The sequence below is a fragment of the Sus scrofa genome, chromosome 10 (assembly GCF_054392235.1).
Source record: "Sus scrofa isolate SSC_HxYL_T2T_F1_AM1 chromosome 10, Sscrofa_HxYL_maternal_Yorkshire_Landrace_v2.0, whole genome shotgun sequence".
Lineage (NCBI taxonomy): Eukaryota > Metazoa > Chordata > Mammalia > Artiodactyla > Suidae > Sus > Sus scrofa.
Window position 1 is genome coordinate 81,839,609 of NC_139392.1, and position 23,188 is coordinate 81,862,796.

The 23,188-nt window shown below is 34.4% G+C and overlaps 1 protein-coding gene across 8 annotated transcripts in view; it reads right to left on the reverse strand.

Annotated features, from left to right (window-relative positions):
- Positions 1 to 23,188, reverse strand: part of MALRD1 (MAM and LDL receptor class A domain containing 1) — an 860,334-nt gene that overhangs the window by 375,058 nt on the left and 462,088 nt on the right. For all 8 annotated transcript variants that reach the window (XM_084980970.1, XM_084980973.1, XM_084980974.1 and 5 more), the window contains 2 exons: positions 5,709 to 5,865; positions 2,390 to 2,500 (listed from right to left, as the gene is read on the reverse strand). In XM_084980970.1, coding sequence (XP_084837096.1) covers positions 2,390 to 2,500; positions 5,709 to 5,865 — 268 coding nt within the window. The remainder of the gene's footprint in view (positions 1 to 2,389; positions 2,501 to 5,708; positions 5,866 to 23,188) is intronic.

A 23,188-nucleotide genomic window follows, 5' to 3' on the forward strand; every position in this document is an offset into this window, starting at 1 on the left:
TGTAGGTTGCAGACACAGCCTGGATCTGGTGTTGCTGCAGCTCTGGTGTAAGCTGGCTGCTGTAGCTCCAATTGGACCCTCAAGCTGGGAACCTCCATGTGCCGCGAGTGCAACCCTAAAAGACAAAAAAGACCAAAAAAATAAAATAAAAATAAAAAAAATAAAAAACAATAAAATAAAATCAAAAGGGAATATGATATTTAAGTTATCAGAAACAGGAAAAACATTTTAAAAAAAGATTCCATAGGCTTTAATAATGGATGTGATTAAACATTTTTTTAAAGAGCAATGATAACATATTTATTTTCCAGTAGAATAAAAGCAGGCTTCAGTTATTTTATAAAATTTAGAAACCAACAGAGCATAGTATTTGAATTATGGACTTGCAGATGACCTGCCTGTGTTTAAAGCTGATTACTGCCATTTCGTAGTTTTCCAGGAAAATTACCCAACTTCTAGGTTTTTTGGTATCTTTATCTATAAAATAGAGGTAATAATAGAGTGCATCTCATATAGTTACAAGAATTAAATGTTTAAGTCATAGAACAGTATATAGCACTTACTGAATGCTTTATATGTGATCTAGTATAAAAATTATTAAACTTAAAGATTATGTTCAACTTGGGGGTTCTCAAATACTACTCTGAGAACCACCCAGTGCGGACTCAGAATATAATTTCTAAAAATATTGTACATGTTTACTCATGGAAGAACCATGGACAGTATGCCTGTCTCCTCACTATTTCTCCAGGGCATAGTAATGTGCTTTGCACATAGTAGGTTCTTGATTATTTTAGTGAAGGAATGAATGAATTTTATTAAACATCAAATATTCATAAACTGTTAATATTTCAAGATTCAAATGACAGGGTATATTTCTTTTCAAATTTCAGTATGTGAAAAATTAAATTTCAGAAAGGTAAATTAAAAATTGATTCCTCTGCTTAAATCTCTTTTAATATTTTTTCAAACATGATTTAATTACACAAATGTTATATTTGCCCAGACTATTAAGAACTCACTTCCTCAAGTGGAAGCCAATGTCTGGCCACAGCAAAACCTTCCACATGTTCTTAACTGATGATTTTTGCTTCTGTTAAAAGGTCTGAACAGGCGGAGTCCTCTTAACAATAAATCATATATGGTGCAAGGCCACTAAACTGCCGTCCAATCTTTTCTTCAGGTTGAACTTATTATCCATTTTCTGAATTATTTATAAATGACCCCCAAGAAAACTGGGTTCCAGCAAAAGGTCGAAAAGATGTGGGATTTTATTACTCCATTTTAAGGAACTAGAGATAACGCTGTATCAATCCTTTAAACAACTGTATCTAGCCTGTGCTTCTACCTGAGTTGAATGAGTCTGATCTGTCAGATACGGCACATGACTCTAGATACAGTTATTGAACATTCGCAGCTGATAAGGCTACTCTTGCTACACACACACACACACACACACACACAGGACTGGAAATACAATAATTAGCAAAGATATTATACCTTCCATCTATAGATAAGTGGCTCTAAATTCATGGACTTAAGCCCTGTGCAGTTAAGACTAAGAAAAAGAATATTCTGTGACATAATGGCTCTGGACTCTCACTCTCCCTTATCCAATCTTAAATCTTAATAGCTGAGCTTTAGCTTCCCTTCTGCCAAAAAAAAATCCCAAACCTAAAAAACTAATAACAATACTCCAAAAGCAAAAAAAAAAGAAAAGAAAAAGGAAAAGACAAAGAAAAGAAAAAAGAAAAAAAGAAAGGAAGAAAAAAAACCCACACACATCCAAGAAGCTCTTGCCTTCCTGCTAAGCCACCCGAAATAAAATTTACACTAAATTACCCTGGCACACAATTACTTTCAATTTCAACCTTTTCATCTATGTATTACTTGTTTTTTCATTAATTGTTAGGTCTTATCTTTCTAATATTATTGTAATCTACATGAAGACAAATACAGAAGCCCATAATGTTGTGCCTCCCCCCTCCCAATTTTTTAATTAAGTAAATCTGTTTTCTCTAATAAGGCTCAACAATATAGTTGCTTTCAAAGGTCTCCTTAATCAGGCTTGAAAAAAGCCGATGTAATTACAGTCTCTGGGAATATATTTGCAAAATAGAGGGAGGTGTTCTTTATATGTGGGAGACTGGTCGTGGAGGCAGGATGGTAGTCACTAAAACTAAATGTTCCGAGAAATATGGTTGTTAATTGAGAAAAACTTAGGGCACTCCAGAATTATAAATTCCTTATGGAAAATGCTATATGAGGGTAAGTAGTCAGGCAATACATTATAAAGAGTATGGAGGGAAGGAGACAAGGAGTAGAAGAAACACATATAAGAAAAAACATCAGCAAAGTCAACCATCATCTAACTACTTAGATTACAAACCTGTACATAGGAATGAACGCCCAAAAATATCTCTACTTTTTTCCATTGTGCACCTTGCTGTCCACTTTGAGCCCACAATTTAGAAGTAACATTGTCTTTCTTGCTGAGTACCTGCAGAGAAAAAAATCAGGTAAGAAGTACAGAAATGCTTTGCCTTGATAAATTTTAAGCATGTAGAAGTGGCCCAGTCCTTTTTTTTTTTTTTTTCAATTTTAATATCAACAGGAATCCCTGAGAGAAAAGCTGAGACATTTTTCATTAGACGTCTTTGTTTTCTAGAATAGCACTGTGTCCCCAGGGTACTTCACAAGCATTGTGTAATAAAGTTGTGCATGAATATCTGTCAGTCAAGTCCAAAGGTATCTGAGCACCATTTAATTAAGAACTCTTAACTACCTTCACTTTTTCAAATCTGACAGCAGGAACGATTGGAATTTTCTATATTAAATAATATTCATGGAGTTGCATAAAAAGCACAGAATTACTTACTAAAACGCTCTTTTGAGAATGACCTTGGGTTCAGTGGGGCTGGTGACTTCAACAGCACATATGGATGATATGAGCAGGCACCTACTTGTCTAAAGCCAGTGAGAGCTCCCACTCAACAGACTCTTACCAGTGCTGCTGGACCCTCATTGTAAAGGGTGACTCACTTATCTCAGCAGACAGATTAGCATGACTCTTCTTTTAGAATGACACAAAATGAACCATCAGGAGAGAAAATGAAGAGAATAGGGAAGAATAGTAAAATTCCATGTTTTAAAATAATTGACTTAGGTGATTTAATTATTTCACAACATTACTTTTAAAGACTACAATTGATAAAACTAAATAATATCCATGTAAAGGGTTTGGGGAGGTTTTGAAGTTTGAAATTGAAGTACCTTTTAATGTTTCCATTATCTGTTTTTTTAAAAAGTTAAATACAAATGATTTTTTTTTTTTTTTTGTCTTTTCTAGGGCTGCACCCATGGCATATGGAGGTTCCCAGGCTAGGGGTCTAATTGGAGCTGTAGCCGCTGGCCTATACCAGAGACACAGCAACACTGGATCTGGGTCTACACCACAGCTCACGGGAAATGCCAGATCCTTAACCCACTGCGCAAGGCCAGGGATCGAACCTGCAACCTCATGGTTATTAGTCAGGTTCATTAACCACTGAGCCACAATGGGAATACCTACAAATGGTTATTTTTTTATAGGGCTAGAGTTCCTAGAGTCATATAAAAAGTATTATGTGGCTAGCAAAAATATCACTAAATTCTTGCTCTATAAAATTCAGGTTCAATCAACATATTAAAGAAAATATTTCTAAAAATATATAAAAATCATTTTTGAAGGATACTAAGAAGAATGTACAGGAAATAGATCTTTGTATGAATATTGCTCTATATGTAAATCACTAAGGAAAAATATGTTCATGCAATATAGTAATTCAACATCTAATATGATTTTACTCAGCCATGCACAAAACTAAGAATTGGATATATTACCATTTTAATTATTTGATAATTTTGTGTAATATTTAATGCTGTTTTTATAATTTTTTGTCTTCTAATATAAAGTCATATTATATAAAAAAGAAAGTATATTTCAGATAATTAATCTCAACCACAAAATATATCAGGTAAACAATTCTCATTTTTCTGACACAAACCAGTTAGTTGTATTGATTTCTCATCTAAAATCATTTTTATAAACACAATGTAAAACAAATGAAAATTGTAACTTCAATCCATAAGACTACTTGGCTACTTTTAGAATATTAAACATGCATACATACATATACACAAACAAGTTTACTCTTAAACTGTTTATAGCGAGAAAACTCACCTATAATAAATAAAACTTTATTCTTATAAAATTGAACTATAAACTTAACATTTCCAATAAAGAAATTTAAGAGCATTTTAAAAATAAAACATGTTTATTAAAAAGAATTTAATATGGTCATGAAAAGGAGTTCCCTGGTGGCTCAGTGGGTTAAGGATCCAACATTGTCATTACTGTGGCAAGTTTTCTGTCTGTGGCACAGGTTTTATCACTGGCCCCGGAACTTCCACATGCCACAGGCAAGGCCAAAATGAATGAATAAATAAAATAAAATAATATGGCCAGGAAAGGCTAGAATAAGACAATTAAAAATACAGGAAATTACCTAATATTGAAGTTACATCAAGGCACTGGGAAAGAAGTGGTTAAGCAGATGATCTGCAGCACATCTCTATTTATCGGGAAAAAAAGAAAGCAGGCAGCCCAAGTGTAATCTCTTCGCAGATATACTAAATATAGATTTCTTAGAAAATAAATTAATGTTATTTGACAGGGGAGAGACCTTCCCTACGGCTACTTTTAGTGAGATATTCCTGATCTAGAACTGCTCTTGATAAATAATTCTGGAATCTTAGAAAATGTCATATAAGCTACAGAATAGAGTATCAAAACTGAGTTGACTTGTGTGTAAATGATGTGTCTATACATATACTCAAAAAACTATCTATTACATAAAGCCTGTCTAACAGGGGATGACACGGTAGAGGGCTCTGAAATAAAATTCTAGAACCTCTTTCTGTTTTGCCTATTTAACTCCGTTATCTGAATAAACTAGGGCCCCTGGAAAAATTGTTAACTCCAACGATGGAATAGGATAACATAAAGATGAATCTGGATTTTCTTGGCCAGAAAGAAAGGAAATGCTCAAAGAATGATGGACTTGTTAAAGAAACATAGAGGTCAGTTTAAAGGGTCCCCTATAACCATAGCTGGGACATTTTAAGTGATAATAGTAATGTTTGACAACGAACTGGATAAAATTGGAAGTCATGAGTCCACACTGATATAAATTAATAAATGGATCAATAAATAGACAATTTTTAACAACAGAAAACCAACCTACAAATGTATTCAGAATAGTGCAGTTAGAAAATCATAAACAGGCAATCAGCATAGTAAAATCGATACAGCAAAAAATAATAAAGGAAGCAAAAACTACTGGCTATAACGAATGTCACTAAAGTGTGTATATTTACTTGTGTTATACACAGAATATTGATACTGAAACCTACATGATACATGTCAAGGGTAAAACAGTATCAGAATAAAGACCCTCATCCTAAATAGAAGTTTTGTAAAAAATCCTATTGGCCATTCCAGTCCCATTCCACAAAAGCTTTTCTCAATCATACCATTTGAAAACTAGTGAAGGGTTGATAATTGCCCATTTTCGCTTATTAGCAGACTATATATGTTAATAACGCCAAATTATAGACTATGAATTTTTAAAGAACACGTTCAGAAAATGCAATTGCCTAAGCAGTACCTGGAGAGAACCAACGGTGGCGCCGTTCATGTGAGTCCAGAACACCAGGGTACATCTTGGTCCTGTGCGGGAAATCACGGGAGTGACGCTGTCAGCCAGGTCGCCAAATTTTCCATTTGAGCTGTCAGCATACAGGTACCAGCCGGCTGCGGTATTTCTGGGGAAAGTATGGTGTGTTCATCAGACGAAAAAAGAAAATCATAAAATACCGTTTGTCAATGACCGTATTTTATTGTTCTATTATCTGTCCTAAAAGTATAACAGCATTTTTAGCACAAGGATGACTCCTAACCTTTAGCACAAACAAACCTTCTACCATTTTTCTTTTAAACCCGAGTGTCAATTGGTACAATGTACAAAACTTAACAGTTAAGGCTGAAATTACCAGGTCTACTATGTAATAACTCAGTTGATTTTTTTTAAATAATAATACTGCTGATACTCTGACTGGTTTTGTAGAGCTTATTTTTATGTGGGTAAAATGAGACCTTGAAGCATTGAATACATTTAGAAGAAGCATTAAAAAAATAAAAATACAAGTAATTAAAGCATGACAAAGAGAAAGGAACTGGTCTGGGGGTCTAAGAGGCTTTTAGGTTCAAGTTTATTTTCTCTATTAATTTAAGTTGATTTTACTTAAACATATTTTAAATGAGCTGATAATTTTTAAGGTGTATCTTTTCTTTCCTAGTTCCAAATCAGAGAGAGAAAATAATGACGGAAATGAATAAATATCAATGTACTCTTGCCTTAAAAGAGAGTTCATACCACCACTTTATCAATTCACAAAAGAGATAATAAAACATTACAGACAAGCTAGGTAACACACAGCTTTTTGAAGTATTAAATAAGGAAGTGACTTGTCATGATCTGGGCATTCTGATACTCTTTTTGTAATTTCTTTGATGAATGAGATTTCATACCACTTTGTTACCAAATGTGATGCTAGTACTATAGTGTTTAAACTTGCTACTTACTAAAACCATTTTGAAAGTTTATTATGTTTTAGGAAAAAAATGACAATCATTAATAGAAAATAATAGATGGGAGTTCCCATCATGGTGCAGTGGAAACGAATCCAATTAGGAACCATGGGGTTGCGGGTTCAATCCCTGGCCTCGTTCAGTGGGTTCAGGATCCAGTATTGCTGTGGGCTGTGGTGTAGGTCACAAACACTGTTCGGATCTGATGTTGTTGTGGCTGTGGTATAGGCTGGCAGCTGTGGGTCTGATTAGACCCCTACCTGGGAACCTCCATATGCTGCGGATGCGGCCCTAAAAAGCAGAAATAAAGAAATAAAAAATAAAGTTGCTGTAGTATTAACCAAAAAAAAAAAAAAAAAAAAAGAAAGAAAGAAGAAGAAAGAAAATAATAGATGGAGAGAAAGACAGAAGTATTCATTCAGTCACCATGTATTTATTCTTTCCACTGTTACTTGTCCAAGGGACTGGGAATATGATTGTGGGCCAAAGAAACAGCAAGATTTGGTCTCTGGCCTCAGCATGGACCAAACGGGCAACAGTAGGCAGTTAATCGAACTTCTCTGAATGTATCAGTCTCTTCAATTATAAAATGGGATAGGCCCATTCTATTAACAGGAATTAGAAATAAAATAAGTGGAATATCTACCTAAGTACCTGGCACATCTTATATATTTAATAAATACTAGTTGTGATTTGGAGTTATGTCATTCATTGCAGCTAACTGAAGAAAGAGTTTAGTGTCATATAAACTACAGAGGGTTTGAATTAAGATTGTTTTTAAGAGGCAGGATTGTTATATTGTCTGAATTGTGGGTCTATGAATAAATACTTCCAGCCTTGTTCCTTTTGTGTGGGCTTAACATCCCATGGTGCCATGGATATGGAGAACAAAGATGAATATATGAATTATTCACTGATTTATAGATTCACTGAAATCCGGCACAATTTCAATAGATCTTTTTCTCCCAAATTGACAAACTGATTCTAAGCTTAATATAGAAATTCAAAGGACTAAGAATAGCTAATTTTATCGTAAAGGAGAACAAAGTTGGAGAATTTATCAAGATATCAAGATTCACTGTAAAGTTAGAATAAGTAAAGGCAGACAAATGGGCCAGAGAAATGGATAATACAGTCCTAAAAATTCTACATATATTTGTACTTCTGATATATAAATCTTGGCTCTTCAGAGCAGCGAGGAAAAGGGCAATATTGAATAAATTAGGTAGCCACGTGGGGAAAAAACGAACCTTGATTCCTAGTTCTCTAGCATTCAAAAATAATAAATTCCAAGTAGAATGTACCTGGAATTTGGAAGGTAAAACCACAAAGCTTGTCTAAGATAAAACAATACATCTTCATGATGTGGGACTGAGAAAAGTTTTTTTAAAAAATACATAAAGATTACTAACCATAAGGGGAAATATTAAAAAACGGGACTATATTCAAAGGAAGGATTTTTCTTTATCAACGATACCAATATGATCAAAAGACCAGCCAGTGAATTGGAGAAAACAAATCTGTATTGCATTTAATGAACTTAAGTAACACCTACTGATTGCCTACTATATGTTCAACCATCTGTATGTATGTACACACACACACGTTGTTTTACATATATAACTACACACATAGTTTTACATATATATTATATAACTACATACATTGTTTTACATAATTATTATATAACTACATACATACAAACAAGAACAGGATGAAATATTTCAAAATGCTACTATGTTTGTATCTTTCTTTGGGGGCCATGACCATTTTGTTTCCTATACAGGGCATGGTTTCCAGTAGATCCTCAAAAAATGCCTGATAAGCAAAATAGACATGATAGTTTAAAATCAATACAGCTAATATAGAAATTAAAAAGCCAAGGGAGTGACAGAACTGTGGATTTGGATGAAATTATGCAGGAAAAGTTGTTAATAATACGTTCCAGGCTCAGGGAGGAAAAAAAATATAAAAAGACAGAACAATATTAATTGATCTGGAGACCAGGGAAGAATTAAGTGACTAAAAGTCACAAGTCTAGTAAGGACAAAAGCATCTAATCAGTGGTTCTTCAACTGGAGGTCCCTGTATTAATTTCCCAGAAATCACACAGTGAAAAAAAATTAATGCTTAATTTCCCATATCCAATATAATTAGAGAAAATTCAGTCACAATAATAAGCACCAAATAAATTATTAAAACAATTCAAATTATATATCTTTAAAGTATCCCCTCACCTGCAACAAAAGTGAAAAAAGGGAGACATGTAAGGAGAGGTCAATTTGAAAAACACAAACAAAACTGCTTTTGTGTTTTATGTGTGTTTTTACACTGCCCTAAGAGCACAGTACCTATATAGCAGTATAGCATTTGGTCACCAGTCTTACATGCACTAAGTGGGGGCACATGACATATGCATGATTCCTAAGGGAAAAAGTGAAGAATTTCACAGACATGTGCCCGTGTCTGAGATGAGATCATTTAAGCACGTACCTGTAAAGGAAATCAACTCGCCTCTTGGAATGAGTACAGTAGTAATAATCACACCTACATTCATAAATTATCAGCATCTCTCTACCAGCCTTCAAAGCATCTTTTCTCATTGGGGAAGGAAGTAGGATGTTTTATAGAAACATACCTTTTCTAATAAAACATATCATAAACCCCACGGTAGTAAAGGTTTAAAGAAAGTACGGTTACACACCCGGGTGTTGCAAAAGTTAAGGATCCCAGGCGATGATGTCCAAGTCATTAAAAAGTCATTATAAAAGGAGATCTGATTTACAGCCCATGCTATGTTAAAGAAAGTTGCCTCAGCCTCAGTGGATAATCAGTTTCTCACGTCTTAATAGTATACAGTTGAAGCAGTTTAAAAAAAGGACATTTTCCGCCTTATTTGAGGCTCTCTTGGGTATTTGCCTTAACTAAATCAGCAAGAAAAAAATGCCCTTGCATGGACAAATAAAAATATTTTTGGGTTAGATCAACTGACCTTTGATTCTATGCATGTACAGAATGAAAGAAATAGTCTTCAGACTTATCCTCTGGGTTAAGATATACCTTTTGATTGACCCTGATACCACAGGCTATTGTAACAGAGCTGACACTTGAACTACTGAAAGTTGTCATGAACTTGATTGTCTTCATGAGTAGCAGAAAATACAAAGTGTTCAAGAGTACAATTCTTCTAGGGGTTTCAATAGTAACCATCCTTTCTACGTGGGACTACTCCCCACCCCTTCGACCAACGCCACTGTCTGACCCACCACCTAGGTCAGAAGTAGGCTTTTGAGAAGTGAGCTTCTTAAAGTTCTGTTTTTTGTTTGATTGATTGTTTTTCAGACTTGCTCATGGCGTGTAGAAGTTTCTGGGACAGAGATCAAACCTGTGCTATAGCTGTAACCTGAGCCACAGCAGTGACAATGCCCGATCCTTAACCTACTGCACCACCAGGGAACTCCAGAAGTGGCCTTCTTAAATAAGACAGAACACTCATGCGAAGTTTTTAAAATATAAGTTAAGAGAAAAGGAACATTCTTTCTTGAGTGTCAAGACATGACCCTCACAAGGTTTGAAACTGGCTGTCTGACTCCAAATTTCCATACATGCCCTCTGTACTCTGGTGTTTTAGAAGAGACCCCCCCCCACCAAAAAAAAAAACTTATTTGACCTTATTGGTCCTTATTTGCTCACATCTGATGCTACCATCCTGCTTAGAAATCATCAACACACCTTTACTGACTCAAAGTGAGATCCTCAAACTAAACTTTATGTTCCTGGATTGCAAATAAATACGAAGCCTCAATAAAATACATGTCCATTATTGCACACACTACCCAAATCGGCTGACACAATTTTTTTCAACATGAGGCTTTCTTCATAAAGGAAGCAGTGAACTAATTTGCATTCTGGTGCAAGCTCTTTTTTTATCATCATGGCTTTGTAACTAGCAGCCCACAAAATGGTCTTTTGAACTGCACCAGCATATAACCGGGGTCAGAAGATTTTTTCCGTAAAGGCCATGTAGCAAATATTCTAGGCTTTGTGATTCATATGGTGTTTGCTTCAACTATTCGCCTCTGTCATTGTAGCATGAAAGCATCCACAGACTGCTTACAGGATTGATTATAGCCACGTTTCCATAAAACTATGTTACCAAAAGCAGGCATCAGGCCAGAATCGGTCTAAAGGCCACGGTTTGCTCACCACTCTGCTATGGCTAAGTCTCAACTTGGCAGGATCAGAGAGATAACTTTCTATACTAATATTCGGCTTCAACGTTCATATAATGTTCTCCTCAGACACGCAGACTTATGTCCATTGTGTGTGTCTATGCAGTGATTTGACTACGTCAAGTACTTTCGTTTCTCCACCTCCACTGCATTGGTCTTTCTTCTGGGCTTATGCTAATGATCAGTATAGTCTTTCCTCGATACTCTTTTGTTTTTATCCTCCACAACATATCTCAAATATACGCTCATTCCCAAGCCTTCTTAAATTTCTAGACTCAAAATTCCTTGATTCAAAATCACCCCCTCACCTAAAAACTCCATTATCATTTTACACAAAAACTTTTAGATGCATTTTAGGTTAGATTTTAATTCACTGAATAGGAAGCTATATGCCCCACTAGATCATAAACATATTAAGGCATATGTTTTAAATTATTATAGTATCTATAACACTTTGTGAAGAGGCTTAAATTGAATTAATACTGAATAAATACTTCCTGAATCTGTTGCTAAATAAAAGCAGTAGATATCGCCTGCTTTTCTATACCAAAATTCTCCTTTTCAAATGCAAGGCCTCTCAATTTTGAAGAAGGACTTACAATTTTAGCAGAGAGCTTCTGGATTTCTCCTTCCTAGACTTGTGAAATAGAAGTGAAGAAAAAACTTTGGTTGAAATTTTATGTAACCACCTGGGGATTTTACCCACTCAAACTTCAATAAAAAAGGCATTAAAGCCAACTATTTTAATTAGGAGCACCCACGGTGCCCTGTTTCAATATTGTATGATATTCAATGGAATTCCCTTCCTTTGTGAGGGAAGTAGAAACATATTTGAAAAATAACAGCTGATAAATTTTAAACTCTAAGAAAGTACGCAGTGTAGCTGTATTTATTTATCATCTAATTCCAAACCATACATTTATAAGGCTTACTAAAAAATATATATTGTTTGTTAGGCCAAAGAATCACAAGATAAATACCTTTGGCCTAACAAAGAATATTAAATTAGTGTGCCTTTAAATTAGGGAGTATTCCTGCTGCATAGCACTGGGAACTATATCTAGTCATGTATGATGGAGCATGATGGAGGATAATGTGAGAAAAAGAATGTATGTATGTATGTGTGACTGGGTCACTTTTCTGTACAGGAGAAAATTGACAGAACACTGTAAACTAGCTATAATGGAAAAAACAAAAATCAAAAAATAAATAAGTTAGGGAATATTAATTAATAGTTGGTTATTTGAAACTCACAACATCCTAAGAAGGTAGGATTATATATTGCTATTTCATACATGAGATAACTAAAATTAAATAATTTGCCAACTGTAATTTCCTTGGTAAATACTGAAGCCAGAATTGGACTTAGATCCATCTTTCCATGTTTTATACTCTAAACTAGTTATCTTCTAAGTATATACCAGTAGCATCATCACTAACAAGAAACTTCTTTAAAATGTCAGTTCTTGGGCCCTCTCTCAGACCTACTGAATCAGAAACTCTGGAGTAGGGCTCAGCAATCTGTGTAACAAATTTTCAGACTTATTCTGGTGCATGCTAAATTTTGAGACCCAATGCTCAAAACCACTTACACCAACAGAATAGTATTTACAATGCCACATTTCTAAATCAAGAAGCTAATTCAAAAGGAATACCTTAAAAAATAGATATGCAAGCTTTATTCTTCTCCCCCAAATGAACAGAACACTCTAGGGGAAATAATTGTAAGATTAAATAATTTTTTGCCAATTGTTATTACAACACCTCATTTTCCATTACATAATGTCTAGAAAATAGGTCCTATGTTCTAGTTAAAAGCAAAGAAAATAAAAGAAAATGGTTGAAAGATATGGGTTAAATTCTTAGTCAAATGTATTTGAGAAACACACGGCATAACTTCAGGGGCACCATTAACTCACACATACAGTTTGATCTTCAGGAGTTATGTAACCAATTATCAATTTTACTCTTTTTTTTTAAAAAAAAAAAAAAAAACCTCATACAACACTAATGTATTTAATGAGAAAAGAAGAAAAAAAGAAAAATTCCTGGTCATGATAAGCACTCAATAAGTATTTGTCAGATGAGTAAAATCAAAATATTAATGATTTGTTTTTTTTCTTTTATTCTTTTTTGGTCTTTTGTCTTTTCAGGGCCGCACCTGCAGCATATGGAGGTTCCCAGGCTAGGGGTCTAATCGGAGCTACAGCTGCTGGCCTACACCACAGCCACGCCAGATCTGAGCCATGTCTGTGACCTACACCGCAGCTCATGGCAACGCTGGATCCTTAATCCACTGAGCAAGGCCAGGGATGGAACCCGCAACCTCAGTGGTTCCTAGTCGGATTTGTTTCCAATGAACCATGACGGGAATTCCCCTTAATGATTTGTTTTTGAGAATAACTAAATAAATACCTTTTAATAAAACTTGTTTGACCTAGATTTCAAAACAGCTTAGAACAATTTAAATTTTGAGAATTTTAAAATAATTTTAAAAATTAAAAAAATGCATCACAGTTATCAGAAGTGACTCATTAATACAAGAATGTATTCACATGTAATTGTGAATGAAAATTCTATTTACTCCAGACAGAAGAGACTTCAAAGGAAGACAGTTATCAGGAATAATGAAAATATTACATAATGACAAAAAGTTCAATAGTCCAAGAAGGCATAGCAATTCTCAACATGCATAAGCCTAACAACAGAGGTTCAACTATGTGAGGTAAAATTAATAAATTTGCAAAGAGAAATAAATGAATCTACTATCACTGTTAGAGACTTCAACATCCCTTTATCAGAAATGACCACCCCCAGCAGGCAAAAGACCAGTAAGATATCCATTTGTAAAATAATGAAATTGGACTTCCACCTTAGATCATCCACAAATATTTATTCAAACTAAATCAAAGACCTAAACATAAGAGCTATAAAATTCTCCAAAGAAAGTCTAGATGAAAAGCCTCATGACATTGAATTTGGCAACTATCTCTTAGATATGACCACAAAAGCAAAGGCAACAAAACAAAAAAATAAATTGAACTACATCAAAATTAAGCTTTTGTTAATATTGTAGAGTGAAAAGTCAACCCATGGAATCTGAGAAAATATTACCAAATCATATCCTGATGAGAGATAAATAACCAGAATATATAAAGAATTCCTACAACTCAACAATAGCAACAACACAAAATGATTCAAAGGGAGCAAAGGACTTGAACATATATGCAAATTACCAAAACACACCAAAAAGATGGTCAATGTCATTATCATTAGGGAAATGCAAATCTAAACCACAGTGTGCCATCACTGCGCCCCCTGTAGGATGGCTATTACAAAAGTGAAATAAGTAGGATGGCTATTATAAAAATGAAATGTGTTGCCAAGAGTGTGGAGAGAGAAATGCTTGTTATATGTGGAGAATTTTATATTATACCTATTTTCATAATAAAAAATAAAAAATGAACTTCTCCCAAATTAACTTTTGGTAAAAAGCATTAGCTCCATTCAATCCAATATTTAATATCTCCCAATACTTTGCTTTCTTTCTCTTATCATCATTATATAAAGAAAAGAGACTTTTTAATGTTAAACATCATATATATAAATACATCCTCAAATAGCCTCAAATTTACCTATATTATTATTTTTTTAGGTTTCATGGCATGAAATGATTGAGAGGCCTGGCTAGATTCAAACCTCCTTTCCAATCTACTGGCCAGTCAATTTAGTTGGAGGAATACAGGAATTGAAGGTTACAGGAGAAATGAGAATGAGCAGAGGTATAGAGAGCAGTCTGTCTCAAAAAAGGAATATATATCATGGAGGAATAACAACTGCCTGGAGATAGCTTCCTCTGAAAATCCCTTTGGCTTATTCTAGAATCAAAAATCAGCCTAGCCTGCCAGTGTAAGGTGGGGGTAGAGAAATGTACAAGCAGTCTATTTTAACAGGTAATAGGCTTGTCAGATGCAAATGACAATCACAAATATGCAAATTGAGTCAGCTTTTCCAGGCAGATTTTTACTCCTCCAACATTACCAGGGCCCGAAAAAAATTGAGAAGGTGTCCTATGCTCAAAATTTAAATGATTCCTGTATGTGAATATTTTTCAAGATGATAAAAGCTGTGGGGCCATGAGATTAAACACTTCCACCTTTGCACCATTTTTTTAAAAAAGCCACACTGTATTAAATTGGAGATTAGTAATAAAAGTACGAAGAAGGAATAGCTCTGATGTCTAAAACTATCTGCTCTCCTGTGTTATACACAGAAAGCTGACCCTCAGATCTGTGCATTTGCTGAGAGAGCAGATAATTTGTTCTGGTTCTTAACCTCCTCACAATCACATTTATGAGAGGGGACTTATGCTGTGCCCTTTCTTCCCTGTGCTTTGCCACCAGAGTTCAACATCGGTATTTTAATGCCTTGTATACTTTGTTAAGGATGATCACGAATTATCATTCTTTGACCTTTAACATTATTCTACAGTGTTGCTCATCAGCAGCTGTTGTTATCAGTCATTTGGTGTATCACTGGTCTGTGATGGAAAAGGCAATCTAAATTCTGGATACACAAAAGACGGAGATCATGTTAGAAGTGTTTGAAAATGTAAACAAACACTACCACAGTGTTTTGTGGCTGATTCTCCGGTTTTCTAAGAATGCGATTACAGAATGTCACAACTGGAACCTATGCTAAGGCAATGCTAGTCATGAAACGGAAATGGTACAAGCTAATGCAATTAAGCATTGTTAAAGGGATATCTTTTTTAAAAGTGGGGAAAGGAAAGAGGAGTCTCTTTGGATTTGAACACGAGCAGTGAACGACCCTAGGCCAGAATAATTTAGGAGCAGATTTTTCCACTACATAAAAAGTCTCTCATTTTATACCAATCTTTGAAACATACTCATTCTATCAATTGCAACTTCTGGGTGTTCATATTTATGTTTGAGAAATTTTGTTGATCAAAATTGAATTGTTGAATGTAATAATTTAAGAATAATTTAATAATAAAATAAAATCATTTATTTTTTAAATTTACATTTTCTAGTTAATACTCTGAAAGCTTTCCCAGAATACTATTTTGAGTTCATGACATCTTAGCCAACAGAATAACTGTATTTGGTTAGAAAACTTTGTGTTTAATTTAAAGGAGACTGAAAAGTAATCCTTGCAGGAAATTTAGATCCCTACTTTAAAGGACTATGAGAAAATTTTATTTTAAACCTAGTGATTTCCCCAAAGATATTCTAGCTCAAGATATTTTTCTGTGCCTTTCTTCTCTTTTACAAGAAATCATATACATCTCATGTAAAATACATGCAAAGTTAATAAAAGTAATATATCTGTGCATATGAGTTAAGACTGTAACCTATCAGCAAATAACACATAAGAGCATTAAAATTCTATCCATAGCAGCTTAGAAAAGAGAACTGATTTTATCTTCAAAATTTTATGACTGTCACCAATTTCCCATGGCTTTGTTTTCAGCTTCCCTTTATCTTTTAAGGATTCCTCCACTGGTCCAAATATTAAATATTTAAGCTTTGTCATTTATCTTTTCATCACCCCTCTTTTCTCATGGTCACTTGGTATGAGCCCAATATGCTCTGTTAGGTGTTGACTAAAACAGCTAACTCATCAGCACCCTTTCTCTTGAGAACTTAGAGTATCATAAAGGCATTAGAAAAGTAAACCAATATTCTTGGACACATGCTATAATATAGCTAAGGCCCAAAGAACAATTTAGATTTGACTAGAGAGAAGGATCCAGGGAAGTGTCCCAGAAGAAATGACTTTCGACTAAATTTGAAAGGGTGAGTTAGGAGACTGTTGAAAGTACCACGGCACGAAATAGAGTCACATGTGGAAAATAATAGATTTGTTGGATGAATGGGAGAGTGGGATAATGATGATTAGGCCACAATAAGAAGGCTCAATCAGACAATAAAAGACCTTATGAAGGATGGATGGACTAACCCTTACTCTGGTAACACAGACAGGATCATTACATTGCACAACCTCAGTTTATACAATATTATATGTCTGTTGCATCTTAACATTGGAAACAAAAAACATTGTAAGACCAAGTTAAGGAGATGAAGAACATCTACTTGGATGTTTGCTAGGTGCCTTAAACCAAAGAACTGGAAAACAAATCAAGTGTATTTTTGTTTCCACTGAAAGGTTCTAATTGAACTTACACCAACTGAGCTTCCAAGCTAAAGACAAGCGGTACTCTTTAGTAGCTCTTTTTTGTTCACCTTTTATTTCCAATTAATCATCAAATTGCACTATATTTATATCATGCGTGTATCACATCAACTTACATAGTCTTTCTTCTTTTTTGTCATACATAATTTCACCCCTTACTCACCACTTGGAGAATTTCAACAACAAAACAGCCACTGAACACAAAACTGACATGCTGCTCTAATCAGTTACTGTTAACCAATAACTTCTGTAAAAAAGCAAATCCTTTATTAACCATCTGTTTATCCCTCTACTGAAGGCCTCTATAGCATGCACACCATGTTCCATTCGCTTCTGACTTCCCATTAGAAGTGGCCAGTGAAAGACGCTAGCAGAAGCTTGAAGGCTAGGAGGAAAGAGAATTCAGAGTCTTTATTCCCACCACCACAGCCCCTTCCCTGTCTGTCTCACCATGGTTCTGGCAGGGAGATGTGCTCTTTTAAGGGCTTTTCTCTTTTGGGAAAATGTTTCTTCTGCAGTGCCAGCTTTTTTCCTAGATTCCTATCCCAGTGCCCTTGCTTTGTCCTTCAGGTTTACAGATGGTAATGGCTTCCTTCTGTGGCTGGTCTCTGGGTGCACCACCAGCCCTGCCTGTGACCACGCTGAGTTCATCGTAGCATCATAGATGTGAACAGCATACCTGGCAATGCTCATCCTGCCATAACTACTGGCTTAGCAATATTTTTGTTACATGGTGAGCCCTTTGGGGACAGAAGTGTCTTTTCTATCTTAGGAACCTCAGATTTTAGTACGTCTGGAACAAAAGAGCCCGTCTAATATAAATTTCCAAAATCAGAGAGAGAAAGAGATGCAAGGTAATCTTAATGAAGGGATTATTTTGCACTAAGAACTTGATGAATTAAGGGCAGCTGAACTAAGAAGGCATTGCAACAGATTAATAGCATATGGAGTAAGGCTAGTTTTGTGTGTTCTATAACATTAAAAGAATGATGCAACATTTTGTAATCTGGGTTTTGAGTTCATACTGCAAATAAGGATTATGAAAGACAAATGAATTGGAAATTTAAGGTTTTCCTATTATCATACATATAAAATGAACAGGGTTTTTTTGCACTTGAAAAAATTAAGGTATAGTTGATTTACAATGTTGTGCCAATTTCTGCTGTACAGCAAAGTGACCCAGTCATATATATGTATACACAAATATACACTCCTTTTCTAATATCTTCCATCATGGTCTATGCCAAGAGATTGGACAGTTTCCTCTGCCATACAGTAGGACTTCTTTGTTTATCCATTCCAAATGTTACAGTTTGTATCTATTAAGCCCAAACTCCCAGTCCATCCAACTCCCTTAACTGTTGTATTATCACTGTTAAATGAACCAGAATTTCCTTTGCTTCTGCTTGATCAGACATAAAATTTTCTTTAATGTTGGAAATGAGTAAAACTTGGGCTTTCTCTAATGTTAACTCCTTGTTTAGAGCCTTCAAAGAATAACAGTCACTGATTTTTTTTTCTTTTGCTTTTAAGGGCAGCACCCACAGCATATGGAGATTCCCAGGCTAGGGGTCCAGTCAGAGCTACAGCTGCTGGCCTATACCACAGCCACAGCAACGCAGGATCCGAGCCATGTCTGCGACTTACACCACAGCTCATGGCAACACCAGATCCTTAACCCACTGAGCCAGGCCAGGGAATCAAACCTGCAATCCCATGGTTCCTACTCAGATTCGTTTCTGCTGCACCACAAGGGGAACTCCAGATATGTAATGATTTATAATGACTCTCCTTTTCTCTGGTTACTTCACTATTATAAAAGGCAAGAGAAATTTGTTAACAAAAATATACCTATATTTCTGGTCATATTTATGCCTCTTAAATTGAAGTTTACTTTATGTGGGATTCTCTACGGTGGATGTTTACTATGGTCAAAAGGTACAGACTATGAAAGTTTCATGGACTCAGTTGTGAAAGTCATTCAGTATATACATACTAATTCTATAAATTGCCTCCAACGTATGCAACCATTGAAAGAACTAGATGGCCATGAATTAATGAGAATATGTTCTTGCCAAAACCTGTTGGTTGAATAGTGGAAGGGTTCTTCAAATATTCAAAAACTGTTACCTCCAACAATGTACTGTTAACTCTAATTCAAGAATTTCTGAAACAAAATGAATGCCAAAATGAAAGCCAATAATCAAAGGAAAAACTGGTAGTATTATTTACATTTTTTTCACCTATAGCAACATCATCCTACATATGAACAAGGTAAATTTGAAGCTCTAGGAAGGAAAAACAGCTTATATCTGATTTTGTGACCTATTTCACAAATCTGGCAAATATAAGGATTTATGTTGAAACCGAAGATTTTCATAATACGAAGAATAGTGATGCTACATGTTTTTCTAACATAAGCACACAGGTTAATTTAGGAATAACTGTATTATGTAAATTATCTATACATCTACATGAAAAATTTGAAGAATGCTTTGTTGAAATTGATGAGTTTAAAGATGAGTTTCAATTTCTGATATATCCCTTTGCAAATGATTATTCATGCTTAGTTGGTTAAAGGGTTAGATAGTTTATTTAACCTGTACAAATAAAGTTGTGAAACATATGCTGTTTTCTTAATGTCAAAGTGTTTCCTCTAAAAATGATGACTCATTTGCATCACCTTTATTAGATTCCATATGTAAGTGATATCATGTGATACTTGTCTTTCTCTGACTTACTTCACTTAGGATGATAATCTCTAGGTTCATCCATGTGGCTGCAAGTTGCCTTATTTTGTTCTTTTATATGGCCAACATTCCATTGTATGTATAACACCAAAAATCCTAATTTACAAAACAGAAAGATTGACAGATTTTGAGTCAACCTTATGGTTACCAAAGTGGAACTACTGACAGGAGGGATAAATTAGGAGTTTGGGTTTAACATATACATGCTACTACTATATTTTAAAGATACTAACAAGGACTTACTGGATAGCACATGGAAATCTACTCAGTATTCTGTATAATCTATGTGGGAAAAGAATCTGAGAAAGAGCGGATATTTGTACATGCATAACCAATTCACTTTGCTGTACACCTGAAACTAACACAACATTGTAAGTCAACTATATGCCACAAAATTTTTTAAATAAGAAATAAAAATAATGAAATAGTTTCTCAAAATGATATAAATATGAAAGAAAAATAGTTGTTATTGAACTCAAGTATATTTGGAGTAACTTTAGTATCTGAATCTACTTTTTCAACTGTAAATTTATGAAATCTAAATAGAAAACAACTACTCACAATAGTAATTTAGTGTTTGAACTGCAATTGGAAAATATAATATTCACAGTACATATTGAAGACTAATTATAAAAGGGGAACATAGAATATTTTAATTTGATAGTATTTACATTTTGAAATGAAAAGTTTGTATATACAGGGTAAAATAAACATATTAGAACTAATCTTAGCTGTTTTATCTCTTTGTGTGATGTGGCTACCAGGAAATTTAAAAATTACATATGTGGGAGTTCTCATTGTGGCTCAGTGAGATAAGAACCTGATATAGTGTCCAAGATGATGCAGGTTCTATTCCTGGCCTCACTCAGTGGGTTAAGGATCCAGTGTTGCCACAAGCTCTAGTGTAGGTCACAGATGGAGCTCGGATCCAGTGTTGCCATGCCTGTGGCATAAGCCTGCAGCTGCAGCTCGATTCAGCCTCTGGTCTGGGAATCTCCATATGCCACAGGTACAGCTGTAAAAAGAAAAAATAAAAATAAAATAAAAATAAAAATTACATGTGTGGCTTGCAATATATGTCTACTGCAGAACTCTACTACAGAGTTCAAGATGTATTAATTGAAGTTTGTTAGTGACATTGTGGAATTCTTATATATATGTTTTCTGGGTTTTGTCTATGTATTTAATCTCTTTTCAAGAGAGATTTGTTAAATACCTCCCACTTTAACTGAGGATTTGTTTATTTACATCTGTCTTCTAGTCATTCTGCAAATTGTTATTTACATATTTAAAGAAAAGTTATAGAACATCCACAAACTTAAAACTGTAATCTATGTTTGGTAGAATGACAATAAAAAAAATCTTCTGTCTCTAGTAGTATTTTGACCTAACTTTTTTGTTTATTAGTATTGTTACACTAGCTTTCTTATTTTGATGTTGGTATAAGTCTAATTTTTACCAACTATTTTCAAACTCATTAAATCATTTTTATTAAATGTTTGTCTTGTAAGCACTGTATAATTGGATTTTGTTTGTGGGGTTTTTGTGTGTGTCTGTTTTATTCAGTCTGATTATCTTTGTCTTTAGTCCAACAATATTTCATGTAAATGTTGCTACTTCAGGTTTTAATTCTACTTCCTTATCGATTTTTTCTCTTATTTCCAGTTTTGCATTTCTTGTTCCTCTTTTCATTCCTTCTACTGAGATTTTTTTTATTCCGCTTTTCCATCCATTCCATTAGATTATTAGTTTGTCTTCTTTTAAAAATTTTGCCGTAGTATAGTTGATTTACAATGTTGTGTTAGTTTCAGATATATAGCAAAGTAAACCAGTTATACATATACCTATATCCATTCTTTCTCAGATTCTTTTCCCATATAGTTTATTACAGAAAACTGGGTAGATTTCCCTGTGCTATACAGTAGGTCTTTGTTAGTTATCTATTTTATATGCAGTATGTTAATCCCAACTCCTTATTTATCTCGCTTCCTCCATGTTTCCCCTTTCATAACCATAACTTTGATTTTGAAATCTATGAGTCAGCTTGTTTTGTAAAAGTTTTTTATATCATTTTTATTAGATCCCACATATAAGATATAACATGATATTGGTCTTTTTCTAATTTATTTAGTATGATAATCTCTAGGTCCATTCACGTTGCTGCAAATGGCAATATTTCGTATTCTTATGGTTGAGCAACACTCTATTGTGCATGTATATGTGTGTGTACATATATATACACACACTCACATTGATATAAGATGCCCATTTTGGACATCTCATATGAATGGAATCATAAAATATGTGGCCTGCAATTGGCTTCTTTTCACTTAGCATAATGTTTGCAAGGTTCATTCATTTTGCAGTATATAATAGCACTTCATTTCATTTTATGATATGCAAAGTGGAGACACCACTTTTTGTTTATTCATTCATAACCTTATGGACATTGAATGGTTGATACATTTTATCTATTTTGCATAATGCTGTTTGGAACACCCATGAGCAGATTTTTGTGTGAATATATATTTTCAGTCTCTTGGGTTCCTTTTTAAGGAATTCTCGGGCCATTTTCTGCATCTGCTATATCATTTTACATTACCCTCAGCAATGTGTAAGGGTCCCAATCACCACGTCCTCGCCAATACTTGTCATTTGACATTATGATTATGACAATCACACCCATCCTATTGGATGTGAGGTGATGTCTCATTATGGTTTTGATTGACATTCCCTAATGGCTAGTGATGTCGAACATCTTTCATGTGATTTTTGGCCATTTGCTTTATCTCTTTGGAAAAACATCTATTCAATATTTTTCCCATTTTTAAAGGGGGCCATCTGTCTTTTATTATTTGGCTGTGAGAAATTTCAATGTATTCTTATATATTCTGGATACTAGATACCTATCAGATATATGATTTGCAAATATGTTTTCCATTGTGACTGCTGTCGTTTCACTTCTTTGATCATGTCCTTTGAACTATAAAATTTGAAAAATTCAAACTTTTATTAGATTGCGTGTACTTTTTGTATCATCTCTTAAAACAGCTGCCTAATGTGAAGTCAGGCACAATTTCACTCATTTTCTAAAAGCTTTATAATTTTAATTGTTATATTTAACTCTCTGATCTTGAGTTAATTTTTATATATGGTGTGGAGTAAGGGTCTAACTTCATTTGTGTGCATGTGAATATACTGTTGTCTGGTCCCATTTGAATGGTCTTAGCATCCCTGTTGAAAATGAAGGTATGGGTGCATTTTGGGTTCTCAATTCTACTCTAATGTTCTATATGTCT